Source organism: Protopterus annectens, chromosome 11.part0 (genome assembly GCF_019279795.1).
Source record: "Protopterus annectens isolate FY-2018-M chromosome 11.part0, PAN1.0, whole genome shotgun sequence".
In the NCBI taxonomy this organism is placed as follows: Eukaryota; Metazoa; Chordata; order Ceratodontiformes; family Protopteridae; genus Protopterus; species Protopterus annectens.
This window is the reverse complement of record NC_056745.1, coordinates 443,903,402-443,921,881: the sequence shown is the minus strand read 5'-3', so window position 1 is coordinate 443,921,881 and position 18,480 is coordinate 443,903,402. Positions and strand designations below refer to the sequence as shown.

At 41.4% G+C, this 18,480-nt stretch overlaps 1 protein-coding gene across 4 annotated transcripts in view; it reads left to right on the top strand.

Annotated features, from left to right (window-relative positions):
• Window positions 1-18,480, top strand: part of FRMD4A (FERM domain containing 4A) — a 1,911,200-nt gene that overhangs the window by 1,017,295 nt on the left and 875,425 nt on the right. For all 4 annotated transcript variants that reach the window (XM_044087941.1, XM_044087942.1, XM_044087944.1 and 1 more), the window contains exon 7: window positions 2,866-2,888. In XM_044087941.1, coding sequence (XP_043943876.1) covers window positions 2,866-2,888 — 23 coding nt within the window. The remainder of the gene's footprint in view (window positions 1-2,865; window positions 2,889-18,480) is intronic.

Sequence of the window (18,480 nt, the reverse complement as noted above, 5' to 3'; positions counted from 1 at the left end):
TCTGACATGACTTGCAGTATGTTCACCACCATCTCCTCCAACTGCTTTTCCAGTGCTCTCCTGTTGTATTCCTTTGTCCACCAGCAACCACCACTCTTCACCACATACCTGTTATACTCCAGCTGGACTCCTGTATTCTTCTTCACAGGAATGTCTTCCAAATCAGTCATAGGTACTTAGTAAACTATTGGCCTTTGAGGATCTTAAGAAGATGAACGTTGACCAACCACAAGAAACTGTTAATTCTACATACTAAAAGACCTCCACAAGTTTGTGAGAAGTCTTTTCGGTAGACGATCTTAAGACATCTAGCGTTACAATTCCCATGGTAGTTTTTAGCCCTTATATTTTGCATACAAATGACCCAGAGGGAGGCCAAGCAAGGAGATATTGGTACATTTATATGTTTCTCTTATCCAAGAGGGACAGGGGTATTAAAACTGGGGTGAATTTGTAGTTGCCCATCCATTCATTTGTCCAAATTGCATTTAAATAAAGAAGTACTTGCTTTATGTGGTGTGGAGGACAGTTCCATTGAGGGGGTATTCTCTGTAGTACAAACCTTCCTTCCGACATATAGTGTTTATTCTCCAAAAGAGATTAAGATCCCTTGAGCGGTTGTTTATATCGTCACTGGACTTGCAAATGTGTAATAGGTCAGACAGGTTATGGTCTTTGGAAGCTCTGTACACAACACAGAGATCACATTTCAGTAGGTTGTAGCCAAAAGGATCCTTAACAACCTTGTTGGACAGATTTTAGATGGATAGTTCAGTTAAATAAAGCACTGTATAGTAGGGAGGATGCTCAAACATAATCACTGTGTTTGTTTTGGGGAGGGGTAACTGAGGTGTGAAGTTAGACATATATAGCAAATCAGAATGGAGAGAACTGGAATATGTTTAGTTTTATTGAAGTCAGTAGCTTAACTGTTATAGGAAAAGGGTAGTGGCTTGCAAGTAGGATCACAGATTGGTGACCATCCTTAGGGCAGACAAACGCTGGTGCAATTATTAAGAAAGGCATTAAACTGAAGAAAACTGCAGTGTGGGCTTGCAAATTGTAGCTCTAATGAGCTTTTACAGACTAGGGTGGTGGTAGATGATGCAGCAGTCCGGAGCATATAGTAAAATAGTTTTAGGTGACTACAAAAATATATATACCTCATAGACAAACATTTAAGTTAGATTTCTGATTTCAGTAAATAACAATATAAAATTGGAACTGTTAACAGCATCCAGACATTTTCAGATGCTTAGCGAATGTTGTGCAGTGCAGCCATGAGCTTCACTAGTTATAACAAGGCAGACTACGTGAAGTAATGTTTTCATTTGAGGGATCCTAAGTTTATTGAGCAGGCACTGGAGACCATGTTTTTGGCAGGCAGTGTGTTCATTCTGCTATAAAGTGAGAGCCTTGTGGCCCATTACTTCCTCTTAGGAGGTGAGAAGTTAACAGTAGGAGTGGTGCTGTTATCCTGTATCTGGGGACTGGGGGCTTTTAATATGACCCTGCTCTTTGTACTGAGCACGATCTGTCCCAGGAAGATGGAATGGACATTAAGGGTGTGTCTTTCACCTTCACAGAAGCAATTTCCTCAATAGCACTGTTTCTCTAGAAGGCAAATCTCCAGTGACCGCCAATGATTCTACATGGAGTCTACACCTGGGCAGGCATCCTTCAAACCCTTTTCCAGAGAAAGGCAAGAAGGCTTCACCTGCCTGTCTCTCCCAAGTCAGCTTGTGTAGCAGCTGGGATAATAGTTGAGACTTGATCAGCTTTCATGTCTTTATTCCACAGAACTGGATAATTTTAAAATAATTTAGTAATGGCAGCTGTTCAGAACAACTGGGACTTATTCAGGCATGGACTTACCCTCACAGTCAATTAAATTTCAGTCTGGGCTGTATTAACTGTTCATTCATATAAACCTGGAGAGCAAAGTAGTTATTTACTTGTTCATAGGTGTGTACTAGGCTAATGGCCCTGGAGCCCTTAAAAGCCTTGCCCATAGGATTACCCTGGCATTGTGCCACCCGACCTTAGTTCCCAGTGCCTCTAAGCCACTGGAGTGATGCGTTATCCCAAAATAGACCTTTGAGTTGCAGCCTTTTTATTTGAGGGAACTTTCTTTGAGCATGTTAATAGAGTGCATTTGTGTGAATCTGTTAAGTTTGCTTCAGCCTCACACGATGACAGGGAGCGAACATTTACATTTAAGCTGTGCATATATACCTTTTGTATAGCTGTCAGACACATCCAACTTCTGGATTCACTGTAATATTGCTGTATTTATCATTTTCTTGCATATGTTCTGTACTTTAAAAAGTAACTTTATTTGGACTGCTAAGTCTGTTTTAGACCCTTGGGAATAAGTACTAGTCTTACCCATTAAAAGTTCTATTTTCCCATCCTGATGGTGCAGCCACTGAAATTGTTGGATAAGGAATACTTTGATATAGCAGCATGTACATCTGGGATTGCTGATGACATAAACTGGTTCATTGGATTGACTGGGTGAAACTGGACTGCCATACCTCACCGTTGCTGAATGTAATAAATAGTTTGGGGTTTGTTATGCAGAGTAGCTTGAGTAACTTTATTACATAATCTAGAATACTGAACTCAGAGAAAGGAAAATCTGGATAATATTGTCAGAATTTAATTATGGGCTTCATTGTCTAAATACAAGTTATTGCAGGTTGTGTCAAATATTTACAGTGTCAAAGACTTCCACATATACGTACTACAAAAACAGAGTAAGAAGAAAATGCAAGAAAACTGCACGCTCAAGAGGTGTTTATTAAAGTTCTTTGAATGTGAAGAATTCAAACCATTCATGTCCTTTTTTATGTTTTCTTACAGGAGGCAAAGGGAGACTTTGTCAGGTGAGACTAAACGTGCACTTAAATTATTTCCATGACTGTTTTGTTATCATTTCCTTTTATCACTACATGCTGTTTGTTCAGTAGATATGGACATTGCCAGCAGAGTAAATGTCATGAATTTTATTTCACTAATGAATTTTATCATTACTGACATACTGACTTAATATGGGTTGCTATCCCTGTCCTAGTTTGCGTTTAGGAATTTGAATGGACCCTTGTTTGTCATAAAGTTCTGCAGTAGATTTTGGTTGGTGGGGTTGTCTATTGAGATACTTGCTAGGCTTTACAAAGAAAAAATCAATTCAGTATTCATCTTTTATCAGCCGCTATCTTCCACTGTCTGTATGTGTGTAAAAAATGCATATAATGCATGTACTCTCTGAGGCTGCAAATCTGCTTATTTTTGTACAACTTAAAGTGATATTTATGAGCCAAAGGGGTTTGATCACCTAGCCTCTGTACCATACTGAGGACATTTAATAGGTAGTCCCAGATCATTTCCCACTCCCTTGCTATACAGGGATTTTTGCACACTCACTTTCACTTATTACTGAAACAGAGAGTCAGTGATATGGTAACCCAGTTCTGTAGATCACTAAGGTGTGTGTGTGTGTGTGTGTGTGTGTGTGTGTGTGTGTGTGTGTGTGTATATGTGTGCGCATGCATGCATTTATTTTTATTTATTTTTCTCTGGACTGCAGGAAAAGCACATAGGAATAGTTTCACAGCATTGTTAAATCCCACAAACTTCAATGAGTACTCATAATACAAGAGAATGTACGGTCACAGGTATTGTTTCTTATTTAGTTCAGATACTTGTCATTATAATATGACAAGGTGCTCTCACAGATAGTGTTCTTGGCTTGAACAGATCATCTACATTGTCTTTATTAGGTTACACCTTGTGCTGCATTTTTAGCCACAGAACATGCAGCATTACATCATATCTAACTTAAGAGAGTAAGTTGAGCAGTAATCCATAATATGTGACAGTATGATTAGGCAAAGGTTTAGGTCCAGCAATTTACTCCTCCTCTGGATAAACATTGGTCCCTCATATCGGTACACCCTGGCATGGACTGATGCAAACTCCTGTATAACCAACATTAGGTGGTGCTTTGGACTGATGCAAACTCCTGTATAACCTACATTAGGTGGGTGCTTTGGGCTTATGCAAACTCCTGTATCACCTACATTAGGTGCGGTGCTCAGCTCAGTTTTTGCTGCCTGAAACTACTACTACTAACTCCTCTTGTACTGCATTTAGTTCATCAGTTAGTTCCTGCTTTCATTTTTTTAACAGGTGAGTATTTAATTTGTGTCTCTTCGTAATGTCAAGCATTGCATTTAGAAATAAAAAAAAAATTCTGATGTAATGACTTCCCCATACACTTATCAGCAAGTGTTCTTGTGTTACTAGGTGGTAGTTTTCAATGTAAAAAGTTCACTAAGGCCGCAGTAGTTGTGTTAAAGTTGTAAATTATTTACTGAAGAAAATTGTGAAATTGAAGAAGACTATCGAGATATGAATCATGCTGCCTTTGCCATGTTTGAGATAAATGAAAAGAGAATGAGGAAGTGGACCTCATAAAATAGGAAGGATAAAGCCCTTTTCGAAAGAAAAATCGCCAAAGACTCTAAAGGTAATCACAAGGCCTTCTTTAGCTATGTCAAGAATATAAGTGGCAACACTCCGATCTGCTCTGAGCTGGTGCAGAATGGCAAAAAATACACGGACCCACTGACATTGCCAACATCCTGGCTGACAAGTTCACTGCAAACTTTACCCCCCCTCACCCCCAAAAGGGCCCGTGTCCATCCCAGAAGAATGTAGACCCCCAGACATCACAGACACACAGTTGAAAACAGCCCTCTCTAAAGCCAAAAACACAGCATCAATGGGACCGGATAGTATCCCAGGCTGCGTCTTACATATGAAGCTCCAAAAAGAACTAAACCCTCACATAAATTCACTGTTCAAACTCAGCCTTACTACAGGATATGTACCCAAAGAATGGCGTACAGCAGTAATTATCCCGCTCCATAAAGGTGGTGCCACAACGGATCCCGGGAACTATCGCCCTATAAGCCTGACTAGCCTGGTCTGCAAGCGCATCATCATGGATCTCATAAACAAAGACATTGGGAACCTCCAGATACTGGACCCTACCCAATTTGGTTTTGTTAAAGACAAATCTTTCCTCTTAAACCTAGTAGACTTCTTTGAAACAGTTACCAAGGCCATAGACTAGGGAAAGGTAGTCCACAAAGCCTATATAGACCTAGCAAAGGCCTTCGACACAATAACCCACTTTGGCATTATAGATAAGCTTACCAGCTTAAACATTAACCCTTATGTCATGAGATGGGTTGCAAACTGGCTCATGGATAGAACTCACATGGTCAGAGTTGTGGGTGCCATGTCCGACTCTAAACCGGTTACAAGTGGCGTCCCACAGGGCTCAGTCCTGGGACCCTTCTTGTTCGGTATATACTTTTCTGAGGTACAGGCAAGCATGGGAGGACTATGGCTGACCATGTTCGCATATGATTGCAAACTGGGAGCCATAATCAACTCTCTGGCTGACAGACATCCTCCAAAAGGGTCTCACTGAGACGGATACCTGTTGTCAAAATCATGGCCTCAAGCTAAATGCCAAAAAGTGCATAGTCATCCCCTTTGGAAAAAACAAAGTACCCACAAACTACCACATAGGCGGTAGTCCCCTAAATATGGAAGATGTAATTAAGGGATCTGGGGACCCAAGTAGATGGTAATCTCTCCTTTGATAGTCACATTGCCAAAGTGGTTAGAAAATCCTTCTATGTGGCCCACCTAATCACAAAAGGGTTTGCATACAGATCAAGAGAGATCATTGTGCCCTGTACTCATCAGACCAATCATAGAGTACAATGCACCATTTGGGATGTACCTTACAAGACACATGCAACAGCTGGAAAGACCACAGAAGTACCTCACCAAGAGGATCACTGGCCTCAAACAGATGCCCTATGCAGCTCGACTAAAGAAACTCCAGCTCTACTCAGTTGCTTACCGCCTACTCAGAGGTGATCTCTGCCTGACGTACAAGGCCATGTCTAACCCTGAATTAATGGACATGCTCCACCTCAAGAAAACCAAATCCCTTAGTACTACACGTTCCAGAGATTTAAACCTCAGCACAACAATAAATAGGACATGCTGTTCATATCCCAGAGGCTTCCCTCGCTCTGGAATAGAATCCCAATCCATGTTAGGCAGAGCCCCTCACTGACCCTCTTCAAGAGAAATCTTGACGAGTGGATGGGAAATTGTAAATTTACTCCTGGGATCACTTCTATGGCCCTGCTGGACAGAGGCTCAGGAATCTAATCAAATATAAAAGGGAGGCGAAAGCCAGCACATTCTGGCTAGGCTTATAAATGCCCTAGGGCAGATAGCCTAGCACCTACCTATGAACCTAAGTATTGGTGATGAGTACCTTACTGAGGAAGACACACGGCAGCCTGTCAGGTTAATAGAAAAGAAGTCTCCAACATCAGTCTGTGAAGACTGACTGGCCAAACTTGCTCGTATGTCTGCTGTGGAGCAAAAATGGTCAAATTTGCACAGATTCCTCTTACCCTTTTTACACGGCCAGAGAGCTTGAAAATAACAGCTATGAGTGAAAAGAAGAGCCTTATCTGATGCAGATTTCACAACCAAAATTTGTTAGGAAAAATGCATCACCTGTGCTGATCAATTTAGTATTAATGGAACCAGGCCACCTTCTGCCATGGATGCATGTATGTTGTGCACTAGTCCTTGAGCTGTCACCTACCCTCAACCTCTTAGCATTAAATTAAAAGTCATAGCAGAGGCTCCAAAGGAACAACACATTTATTTTTCCTTTTTTTTTTTTTTTTATTATAGTAGAAGGTTTTCTTATATTAGTATATGGTTAGTGATAACGGCTTTTTTGTGGAGGCTTAGATGAACTATAACTTTATAATGAAAGCCAGTAATTTTAGGAGGGTTAAGGCTTAATCTGAGGGCCAAAATCAAGGAGTTATACCTAAAGTATATTGTTTCAGAGGTAACTGACCTAGCTGTGCTTTTTATTGTTAGGCGACTAGTGTTGTTATACTAAATGTCAATTTAATGCATTTGCCAGTTAATAATTCCATGTTGCTTAGCAGTCAGAGACTACTAATTCATTACAGCCATAAAACCTTAAGTCTTTTTGTAGACAAAAATCTTCTAGGTAACGTAATGAGTAGATCCTGAGTGAGGCTAGAGAAAGCACAGTTGACTTCCTTCTCAGGATACTAATGACTGATGTGGTGTGTGACATCTCAAATAAAAGTATATTTGTGGAAAAGGTCCCATGTTGTCTTACAGGCTTAAGTGCAGTGCAGCTACTCTTGCCACTGCTGCTTGCTGCAGAAGGCATTCTGTGAAGTTGTCATCAGGGTCGGCTGTTATATAGCTTCAGTTGTCCTGTGTGTGTGTGTGTGTGTGTGTGTGTGTATATATATATATATATATATATATATATATATATATATATATAGATAATAGGTAGTGTGTGCATGTGTGTGTAGGGGGGGGTCTGTGTCGTTTGATTGAATTCCAAATTATGAAACCTGTTTGACAGAAAAGTGTAGAAGTCTACAGAAGTCATTTCTTTTTGTAGGCTTTATTACAGAAGGGAGTCTAGCAGAGTATTTGTGAATTGTAATGGTCAATGTCATATGTTGTACCCCCCAGATCTGTACATGTTTGCATTTGCACACCAGCACTAATTGTGTGTGTGTGTGTGTGTGTGTGTGTGTGTGTGTGTGTGTGTGTGTGTGTGTGTGCTGTTTTTTTCTTTACCCTGCAGTTGTGCAACTGTGGCATTGGTATATTTAAGTAAGTGGGTGTGGGGTGTAGGGTGTTTGCTTTCTTGCAAAAACACTTTGTGATATATTTGTTGTGGAGAAGGTTTTTTTCAGATGAGATTCCGATCAAATGCGTTTGACCATTTGGGATTCAATCAGATTACATATTTATGTATATATATTTATATGTATGTGTACATATAATTAGTGTTGAAGTGAGTAGCATTGTCAACTCACAGTAAGTGGTTCACTTCTTGGGGCAAGTTCCTTCTGTTTGCAGTCCATATGCATGCATACCTTCTATGTATGAAGTCTACATGTTTGCTCTCTGTTCACATGGGTTTTCTCTTTGTACTGCATTTTTTTTCCTCACATCCCAAAAACATGCAGTAAGTGGAATGGTGGCTCTAAATGGTCTGTAGGTGGGTAATGTAGTATGTGTGTGATCTGAAGTAGAGGCCTGGCAGTCTGTTTATATTACCTACTTGTCTAGAAACTCTGTGGATAGTGTTGGCTCTTCAAGGGATTCTTGTAGGAGTTTTTTTTTTTTCACCTCCAGTGCCCCTTCTGGCCTTCAGGCCTCTTTCTTAGCATGTTCAGCTGATGTATTTGTTCCAACAGAGTGAGGAGTGAGGACTCAGCTTCACAGTTTATTTCCTGGTTCGGGGTGGTGAGTGAGAATTGAGCTGCCAGGAGTATCGCCCTCATCTTGACGAGGACAAGGATATTTTTTTAGTCCTAATACCCTCCTCCTGTGTGCTGAACACATCTGTCAGGTAGGGAAGGCATTGAGAATTAGCTGCAATCTATGTCCCACCTTCCCAGGCCCATAGTGGGCAGCCACAACTGCTCTATTCCCACCCACTTAGGTTGGCACCTTCTCTCTGAGTTCTGGTATCCATGAATTTACCATATAGGTGGCAGTACACTAAACACAGAAAGTGTGATAAGAGACTTGGGGACACAGGTGGACAGTGGTCTCACCTTCGATAACCACATCGCCACAACAGTCAGGAAATCCTTCTATGTGGCACACCTCATCACGAAGGGCTTTTCATCCAGAAAAAAGGAGGTCATTGTCCCACTGTACTTATCCCTCATTAGACCCATTATAGAATACAACTCCCCATTTGGTATGTACCTCTCAAGACATCTGCAACAACTGGAAAGGCCTCAGAAATACCTCACTAAAAGAATTACAGGCCTAAAGCAGATGCCCTACGCTGACCGCCTTAAAAAACTCCAGCTATACTCTGTTGCATATCGTCTACTCAGGGGCGATCTCTGCTTAACATACAAGGCCATGTCAAACCCAGAGCTGTTGGACATGCTACACTTAAAGAAATCCCAATCCCTCAGAGCTACACGCTCCAGGGATCTAAACCTTGTCATCACAATAAACAAAACATGCTGGAGGGATAAGTTCCTGACCCAGAGACTCCCCAGACTCTGGAATAGATTGCCCATACATGTCAAGCAGAGTGCCTCTTTGCACCTCTTCAAGAGGAACCTTGACGATTGGATGGGAGAAAGGAAATTCACCCTAGGGATCACGTCAGTCGCCCTGCTAGACAGGGGTCCAGGAAAGTAAATAATGTGGGAAGAAATAGCCAGGGAATTGTTATGGCTAGGCTTGTATAGGCCCTAGGGCTGATAGCCTAGTACCAACCTATGAACCTATGGTCACCAGCATAGCTTTACCACAGACTCATCTAGTATGGTATCTTACCCCAGGATAGATTTGCCTATTTTCCCTAACAGCAAAGCCAGACACTGAAGCAGCTAACTGAACTCCATTCACTTGTGTCATAGTAAAGGCTTCATCCCTCTGTACCTCCAGCTTCATTGGCTCTGCAAGAATTGGTTGCAGTATAGTAGCAGAATTGGTTGCAGTATAGTAGCATTGGATGGAATGTGCATGTGTGTATATGTGCACAAGCGTGTTTGCACACTTGTATATATCCTATGCAAAATGCAGTGAAAACGTCAGTGAAGAAGCTGAGCAGCTGAACCACACAAGATCTCTTAAAATGTATGCCCTTTTCATTTCTGAAGACTGTGGTATTGATTTGAAAGTCTGCCACTGCCTTTCAATGCAAACACACACACACACACACACACACACACACACACACACACACACAGTCTTGTCATGTGTTCCATGCTGGATATTATCTCAAGTTCCTTTTTGCTGTAAATGTGTGAATTAGCACTTCAGAGCTTTTTATTTTGGCTGTAATTTTAGGAAGATGTCCTTGAAAGGAAAAGAAACATTTGATTACTGAGCTGAATACCGCACATAGCTTTTGGAAATATTTTAACTCTTTATGGACTTTACATAATTAACCTTGTCAAAAAGACTATACTCCGCACCACTTTCTCTTACTGATTGGCCTACTTGTGCTTGGGTTCTGTAAAGCATAGGGAAGTGAAAATCAGAAAGGTGGACCATGTGATACTATGAACAACAACAAGCACATTCATTTATGTTTACTCACAGTGTAATAGAATGGAGTTTGGGAAGTCATGCAAACATTCCGATAATCTAGTGCAAACTGATTTAAGTAAGAATGGAATGAGGATATGATTGCTTACAGATTACACTAGAAAACATCTGTTTACATTCAGATATGGTGATTGATTCTCCTTCCGTTACACTTCTGCATATCTGAGGATGTATATAGAGAATGGCAAAGGTGTTGCCAAAGTTGATGAGATACGGGTCAGTGTTATTTTGTGTGTGTGTGTAGGGGTCAAACATTTGACAACATTAATAGAACACTGGTAATACAGAGGGAAGTATAACGTAAGAAAACACTGCTGCTGCTGTTAGGTCTTAATGTAGGTAAAGCATTCAGTAGAGCAGCTGGGATTTTATGAGTAGGGTAATGGAAGCATTTGCATTCCCTGATACAGTAATAGGGTTAACTAAGGTGATGTATGAAGTTGCATAGAGGGAAGAATTAAGATGAAAGGGTTGATATCCAGCAAGCTGTTTGAGCAGAGGAATCTGGGATTAGTCCTCTTTCTCCTTTATTTGCTTTAAATTTAGAGCCATTGGCACCAATACAAAGATACAGATGGTATGGTAATGAACGTTAGTTTGAAACTTCCATTTTGGTGAAATTCAAGTAGACTGCCTTTACAAGAGCACGTGGGGAGTTGCTATCTTTTGTGAAAAAGTGAATTGACTCCCTAATTCTGAGCAATTTAACTGTCTGGAATTACATGAATATGCATGGTGGTACAAAAAGAAAATAAGTAGATAGGGATGATTGACAGGAAAAGCACCCTAAAGAAACATACATCATGAGCGACCCAAGCACATGACACTACTACTGCTAAGGATTAGTGACTTGATATTGATTGGGAATAGGATGCAGAAACTACAGTGAAAGGAAAAATTAATCAGATGTGCAGAGAAGTTTTTAAAATTAGTGAGGTCTTACAGGACTGTATTAAAAAGAGTGATGGAAAAGTCCAAGAAATTGAGGAGGCAGATGTCCTTAGTTAGATCACTGCTGCAGTATTTTAATGCTTGAGTTATCCTGTTAAGGTAAGCTGACATCCAGCCAGGGTACCAAAGCCAAATAACCTTCTTGGCTCTCTGTGAATCTGGTGTATATCCTTCGTCCTCAGACTTAGGGCTGCATAAATGGACGTATGACCATAATGTCCACAAACAAAATGCAGAAGCTTCAATGTACCATGTCATTATCCCACTACCACTGCCACGGCTTGGTCAGATAAGTGCCCATTTGAGGAAACTTCACCTCTTATCAAGATTTGTTCATGTCAGCTAACAGAGGGAGGTGAGACTGGAAGGAAGATTCCATATGAAGACATTCACTCTCAATGTTTATTTTGCTTGGGGAATGAGCATGATTATCATAGCTGCAAAGTTCGCCATTCATTTGATCCCAAGACCCTTCATACCTGCTTAGCTTCCCTTAATAACTGTTTGGATCTCCGTGTCAAGAGTCTCATACTTTCCGTAATGTTGGAGCCCTCGGCCTCTGATGTGTCACTCTCACCAAAAAAAGAAATTAAGAAAAATGAAGCCAGATACTTCAGCTTTCCATGCTGACGTAGATGAACCCTATGAGATACAGCAAGAATCCACTGACTGTCCAAATTCTGCTGAGAAGCACACTATTGCAACCTCGCTAAAGTCTGGTATGGTGTCTCTCGATTCTACGTCTAATGACACGGAATCTCCTACCATTATGGGTGAGAAGAGTAAACCCAGGGTGATTATTTCAGAGTGACCAGAGGGCATATCTCAGATCCCAGATAGATTGATGAGGTACCTGCTTTACTTATCGAGGTCCAGCCTGGTTCCACATCACTCTACTTTGTTTGAGTGGACATCCTGTTGAAGAAGAGACAAAAAACTAAGTATGTCTTTCCTCAGCGGATGTTCCAGGAGAGGCAATGGCTTGATTTATGCTCAACTTCTGAGAGACTTAGTTGGTTACAATCACCTGCATTAGAAGCTGAAGTTAAGTGCAAACTTGCAGTGTTGCATTTTAGTCTTCTGTTAAGTACAAACTTGCAGTTTTAAAAGTACTGTATTTCATTTTTTCTGTTACCTAATTGTTTTCAGTGAATAGTGTGCTGTGTGTCTCTCTGCAGTTGGTTCCACACCCACACTCCCTGTTCTTGTTTTGGTGTTAGTGGCTCTGGAATTGCCCGCCCCTCCTGTAAGTCTGTATTTGAACACTCCTCCTGGGTCCATCTCATGTGCTCACTTAACCAAGTACATTGAGATCATATCCCGAGTCTAGTGTTCACTCTACTTAATACAGAGAGAAGATTTGAGAAGGCCAACCCACTTAGGTTCTTCCTTCCTCTCTCCTTGCACTTTACTAACAAAAAAAAATTGCACTTTATTCTTCTGCTTTTAATGTATTTGTGTTTCCTCCTACTTTATTTTGCTTTTGCCTCTTCTTAAAAGTACTCATTATTTATTCTGTTGCATTTATTACTGCTTGGTAGTAGCCTGATTAAATTGTAACTGTTATTCTAAGTCTTTTGGTTTAAGCACTTGGGCTTCATACCGGTTGTTTTACATTAAGAAGGTTTGTGGTCTGCACTGTTGTGGCAGGACAGGTAGCTTACATCCTTCTAAGGTGGGAATTGCTAATTGAAGGATCAGTGTCTGCTATTCTAAAAGTGTATTAGTTTTGGTTTAAGCACTTGGGCTTCAGGCCAGTTATTCTACATTAAGAAGGTTTGTGGTCCGCACTCTTGTGGGAGGAGAGGCTGGATTCTGCCCTTCTGAGCTGGTGTTTCTTCCTACTTTATTACTAGGGGCATTGACTAGAACTCTGATCTGAGAAATATAACAATAAGTATCCTTTTTTGTGCATTTAACATGTTTTTTTGATTATATCTGCCTTATTTTCTGAAAAAAAAAATATATATATATGTGTGTGTGTATGTATATGTGTATATATATATATATATATATATATATATATATATGTGTGTGTGTATGTATATATATGTGTGTATGTATATATATATATATATATATATATATATATATATATATATATATATATATATATATATATATATATATATATATATTTATATACTTGTTCCCTGCCTTTTTAAGCTAGTATAGTCCAGTTTTCAGGTCAGTGCTGAATTCAGGGCTGTGTTACAAATCTCTGTGTTTGCTCATACCTTGCTTGGATAGAAGAAGGTTTCTCTGTTCACCTGAGAGAGAGGGGAGCTTTGGGCAGCCTATCAATTTTTCCCTTGGAACTAGACACATTTTCAACTTCAGCACTCAAGCCATTCATTTCTTAGCCCAGCACTTGCTCAAAACTCATAGCAAGCACTTATAAACCCTAGCACTAGACCCCGCTATACTGTACAGAAGGGCAAGGCTCTCTATTCGACCTTACCCGCCATTCAGTAAAACCCTTCACTGTACTGATCCAGGCATGTCCAAAGGGCAGTTTCAGGTGTACTCTCCAGTCCAACGGGTGAATCTGGGCATTTTGAGGAAATGTCACAACAACCTCATGTACACAGACAACCCTCTCCTCCTACCACCAAACACTAATACATGCGAGAGATGCAATTATACAGCCAAACTGGAGGCTAAGCTCTCTCAACCCTACAGCTCGACTGAAGAAACTCCAGCTGTACTCTGTTGCATATCTCCTACTCGGAGGTGATCTCTGTCTGACACAAGGCCATGTCCAACCCAGAATTGATGGACATGCTCCACCTAAAGAAAACCATATCCCCTCGAGCCACACGCTCTAGGGATCTAAATCTCACCACAACAATAAATAGGACGTACTGGAGGGACAGATTCCTGTCCCAGAGACTTCCCATGCTTTGGAACAAGATTCCAATCTACATTAGGCAGAGCTCCTCACTAACGCTCTTCAGAGAAACCTTGACGAGTGAATGGGAAACAGAAAGTTTACCCCACGGATCACTTCAGTAGCTCTGCTGGACAGAGGCACATGGAACTAATCTAAGGGTATTGGCGAAAGCCAACACATTCTGGCTAGGCTTATAAATGCCTTCGGGCAGATAGCCTAGTACCTACCTGTGAACCTATAAGATTATATCAAGTAATTCTACCTTTGAAGCCTTCTTCCTTCATTGCTTTTCCTTCACTTTCCCCTCAACCTGTGAAACGATGGCAAGATTCTCTGGCCTGTTCTTCCCAAATTCACTCTCCTTGACAAATGAAAGAGATTTCCTTTGGGGAAACCGTCTTCAAAATGCTTCAACAGTTTGAGTGGGCGCTAAACTGGTCTCAGATATTCAGAAAAGATGCTATGAATTATTGGAAGTACGGGGCCCCAAAGCCTTCAGCTGGTAACCCTGTGCTTGAAGCCTTTTTTGGATACTTCTGCTTCTAGGACATGAAGTTCATGCACAAAAGTTTGGTAGTAGACCCCTCAGATGTTTGTCTGTCTACTGATAAACTCACCAAACTTATCCTTGCATCCAGTGTGCTGCTATCTCATAAGGACTGCAGGGCCATGGACAGATATGACAGAAAAGTCTATACCTCTGCCAGCTTGCCATTCAGAGCCCTAAACTGCCAAACACAAATGACTAAATATTTATTATCCATTTTGGGAAACTTGAGTAAATATGTGGCTGAATTTGACCATTTTGAGTATAACTCAGTTATCTCTATGCTTAGTAATGCTACACAAGTAAGCCAGATAGTTCATTAAATGCAGCTATGATGCTGCAGAGGCTTCCTCTCGGGCTGTGGTCACTGGTTTGGCTATTCAAAGGTTTGCTTGGATTTGCCTTCATTCCCTTTCAGAAGATGTCAAGGTGAATCTTTTGGACTCCTCTCTCCATAGAATCCTTTTTAGCCTTTTTGCTGCTGAACTTTCTAAAATGCTGCAGCAAAAACACAGCATTTTCTCACACCAGTCCCTCGATACCAAAGTAGTTGTCCTTATAACCACACTACCTTTGTAATAAGGGAACAAAGATCCCCTAAAAAGGGCAAGAAACTTACTAAGAAAATATTTCAAGAGAAACCTTAGTGGGATTCCAAGTCTGGAAAAAAGTCTCTTTCATGACAAAACCCACTTATAACTGACTCTCTTCTGCACCCCCCCCCCCTCCCATTCGTCCACACATTCATCTTTCCCTAAGACTCTGTCTGTCCCTCCCAGTCTGGGATGCATTACCCCAGACAAATGTGTCCTGTCCATCATACAAGACAGTTACAGAATGTCTCAGAGCATCCATCCCTAGGGATATTCCTACACCCTCTTGAAACCATTTTTTGTCATTCCTCCCTTGTTTTAGAGACTGTTCTCCCTAGAACCAGTTCTTCCTCAGACACAGGGAGAAGGTGTCTACTTAATTCTTCCTGGTCCAGAGGAAAGAGAAGATCTGAAGGCCCATACTAGATTTGCCTTATCTCAACATCTTTTTTGGAAGTTCCATCTTTCAGGATGCTCTTTCTCCAGACCTTACTTCATTTCATCCTTCTTTAGGTTTTATGTCAGTCTAGAGCTGAAGAATGTATACGTACATATTCCTCTTCACTCCTACCTGTAGCAAATGTCTCAGGTTTTCTGTCTCCATCACACTTTCATGCTGTTAGCATGTTTACAGCTCCCAGAGTCTTCATAAAGTGCCTAGCTCTGGCTGTCACCCTGTGCAGAATCAAGGGGATACAGATTTTCCCCACCCAGGAATATCGTCTTATTCAAGACTCATCCAAGAAAACTCTGATGTTACATCTGAATTTGTCACTGTCTCTCCTGGTAAGACAGGGATTCATTGCTAACCTCAGGAAGTCCTCTGTGACAACCCCCTCACAGGACACAGTCTTCTAGGTTGCAGGTTGAGTACCCTTTCAATGACAGCCTTCCTCTCTCAAAACAAAGTTATCTTTCTTTCAAGAAAGTTCTGTTGCTCTTGAGACTTGCTTCCAGTCCTTACTCCCCTTGTATATGACCTCAGCAAGAGAGATTCTAAGAGCCCCAGAGTACATGACAGCCACAATTCCAATGGTGTCTTATGCCAGATTGCACATGAGGAAGATCCAGTGGTACTTGAAGTCCCTTTGGTCTCAACAGTATCACCCCCTGGATTTCCAAATCCCTCTTTTTGCCCTTTCTAAAGCGAGAACTTCAATATTGGATATCTTCAGGTGAAACTCAGCTCAAGACTTCTTATCTACCTCCTTACAGGAGCTACACACAGATTCTTATTGATGCATGGATAGGTTCCACAGCAGTTCTGGGACAGTGGTCACCAGAAACCTCAAGGAACATAGTGTGAAGGAAATGAAAACTCTTGTCACTTGTGGGGAGCCCAGGCCCACTGAAAACACAGACAGCACCTTAGTCATGTGGTACATCAACAAACAGGGGGGAGGGGGCGCCAAGTCCTACCAGTTGTGCAGGATAGCTTTGATAGCATGGGACATAGCCATAGAAGGAAAACAGTCCTTGCAGGAAGTTTAGAAATCTTCAGAGGACAGTGTCCTCATAGTCAACCATAGCAGATCCAGAGAAGATCCCCAGAAATAGATGTAAGGCAGAGAGTTCTTTATGGACGTAGTCCACAAATGGGATACACCTCAGATCTTTGTGCCTCCAAGCAGAGCTGACAAAACCTCTTGTCACCAGGCTTTGAAGACTGAAAACATATCCTTCATATGGGGGAGAAGATCCTCTATGATCCCATTCCTAAAGATTCTTCTGATGATCCAGACAATCCCAGCATCTTGCTAGTGACTCATTTTTGGTGCAAGCAACATTGATTATTCCTCCTCCTCCTTCATCTAGCCAGGGGCAATCACTTCAGTTTTCCCCACAGAGTGAACTTACTCACACAGAACAAGGGCTGTCTGATTCACCCCAGCCTTCAGGCTGTCAGCCTGACTCTCCAGGTGATAGAATCTTAATCATGTTAAGGCACCAATTTTCAGAAGATGTGTACCAGGTACTCCAAGAGGCGAGAAAACTTACTACTGGAAAATCTTACATCCCCAAGATTTTCCATATGGTGTTGCAAAAAGAATGAAGACCCCTGCTTGGTGTGTATACCTGCTCCATCAAAGCCCAGTTATCTTCTTTTGCCACTTGCCTGCCCTTAAATCCACAGTTACTCTCCGGAATTAAGAATAAAACAGTTTCTAAAAGGTGTCCTTCACCTGGATCCTCACAGGAAGGCTACCCCTCTGCCATGGATTCTGAACTTGTTCTGGAAAAAATTATTTGCCTCCCTTTGAACCAGCAGCTTCAACTTCACTGAAATTCTTTTGGTCACTCTTCTCGGCTTGAAGAGTTTGAATTGTAACCCCTCCTTTCTATATCTTCCATAAGGATAGGGTTTCTTTAAGGGCTAACTCCTCTTTTATGCCCAAAGTGGTAAATGAGCTGTCTCTGAATCTGTTTGCCTACCTTTCTTCATAATCCACAAAACAAAGTTGAGAGAATTCGTTCCCTGGAAGTACATGAGCAGCTAAGATTTTACTTGAAAAATAAATAAATAAACCATTTAGAAAGTCCAATAGACTTTTGTTTCCTTTCTGCAGGATAAGGCGGGAAGCCTTGTTTCCAAAAAGACTGCGTCCAACTGGATTTCCTTCTGTTATACCTTTTACAGTAAAACTCTGTCAGCACAGTGGTGGTCCATTCCACCAGAGCAATCTCATCCACTTGTACCTTCTTCAAAGGCATTGATTCCAGAGCTATCCTGGAGGCCACCACTTGGACATTACATTACAGAGTACATGCATTTTTCAGCTCAAGGACTTCCTTTGCTAGATTTGTCCTCTTAGAACCGATAGACAGTACCCTTTTACAGAATCCTACCTCCCTTAACAACTGTTAGCTTTGGGAATCACTCACAAGTACTGGAATACTGCAACAGTGATCTAAGGAAGGACATAGTCGTTTTTTAATAACTTACCATAACAGTAGATGTCCTACTGATCACTGATGCAGTATTACTTCTCTCCCTCCTTTCCCCATCTTTCCTGTAGTTTGTGGACCAAGGTGGGTAGATGTCCTTCAAGGATGCATCTGCAGTCCTTACAAATGGGTTGTCCTGTCGTCAGGCAGCCCTTCGGTCGGCCGGATTCCAAAGTCTGGGTCTGGCCTCGGCTGGTGTCGAACTTCACCTGACGTCATAGCTGCAGTTATTCGGGTATAAGGGCATCAGCCGACGCCATTTTCCTCAGTCTTTCTTGCCGCGTGGCGCCCGA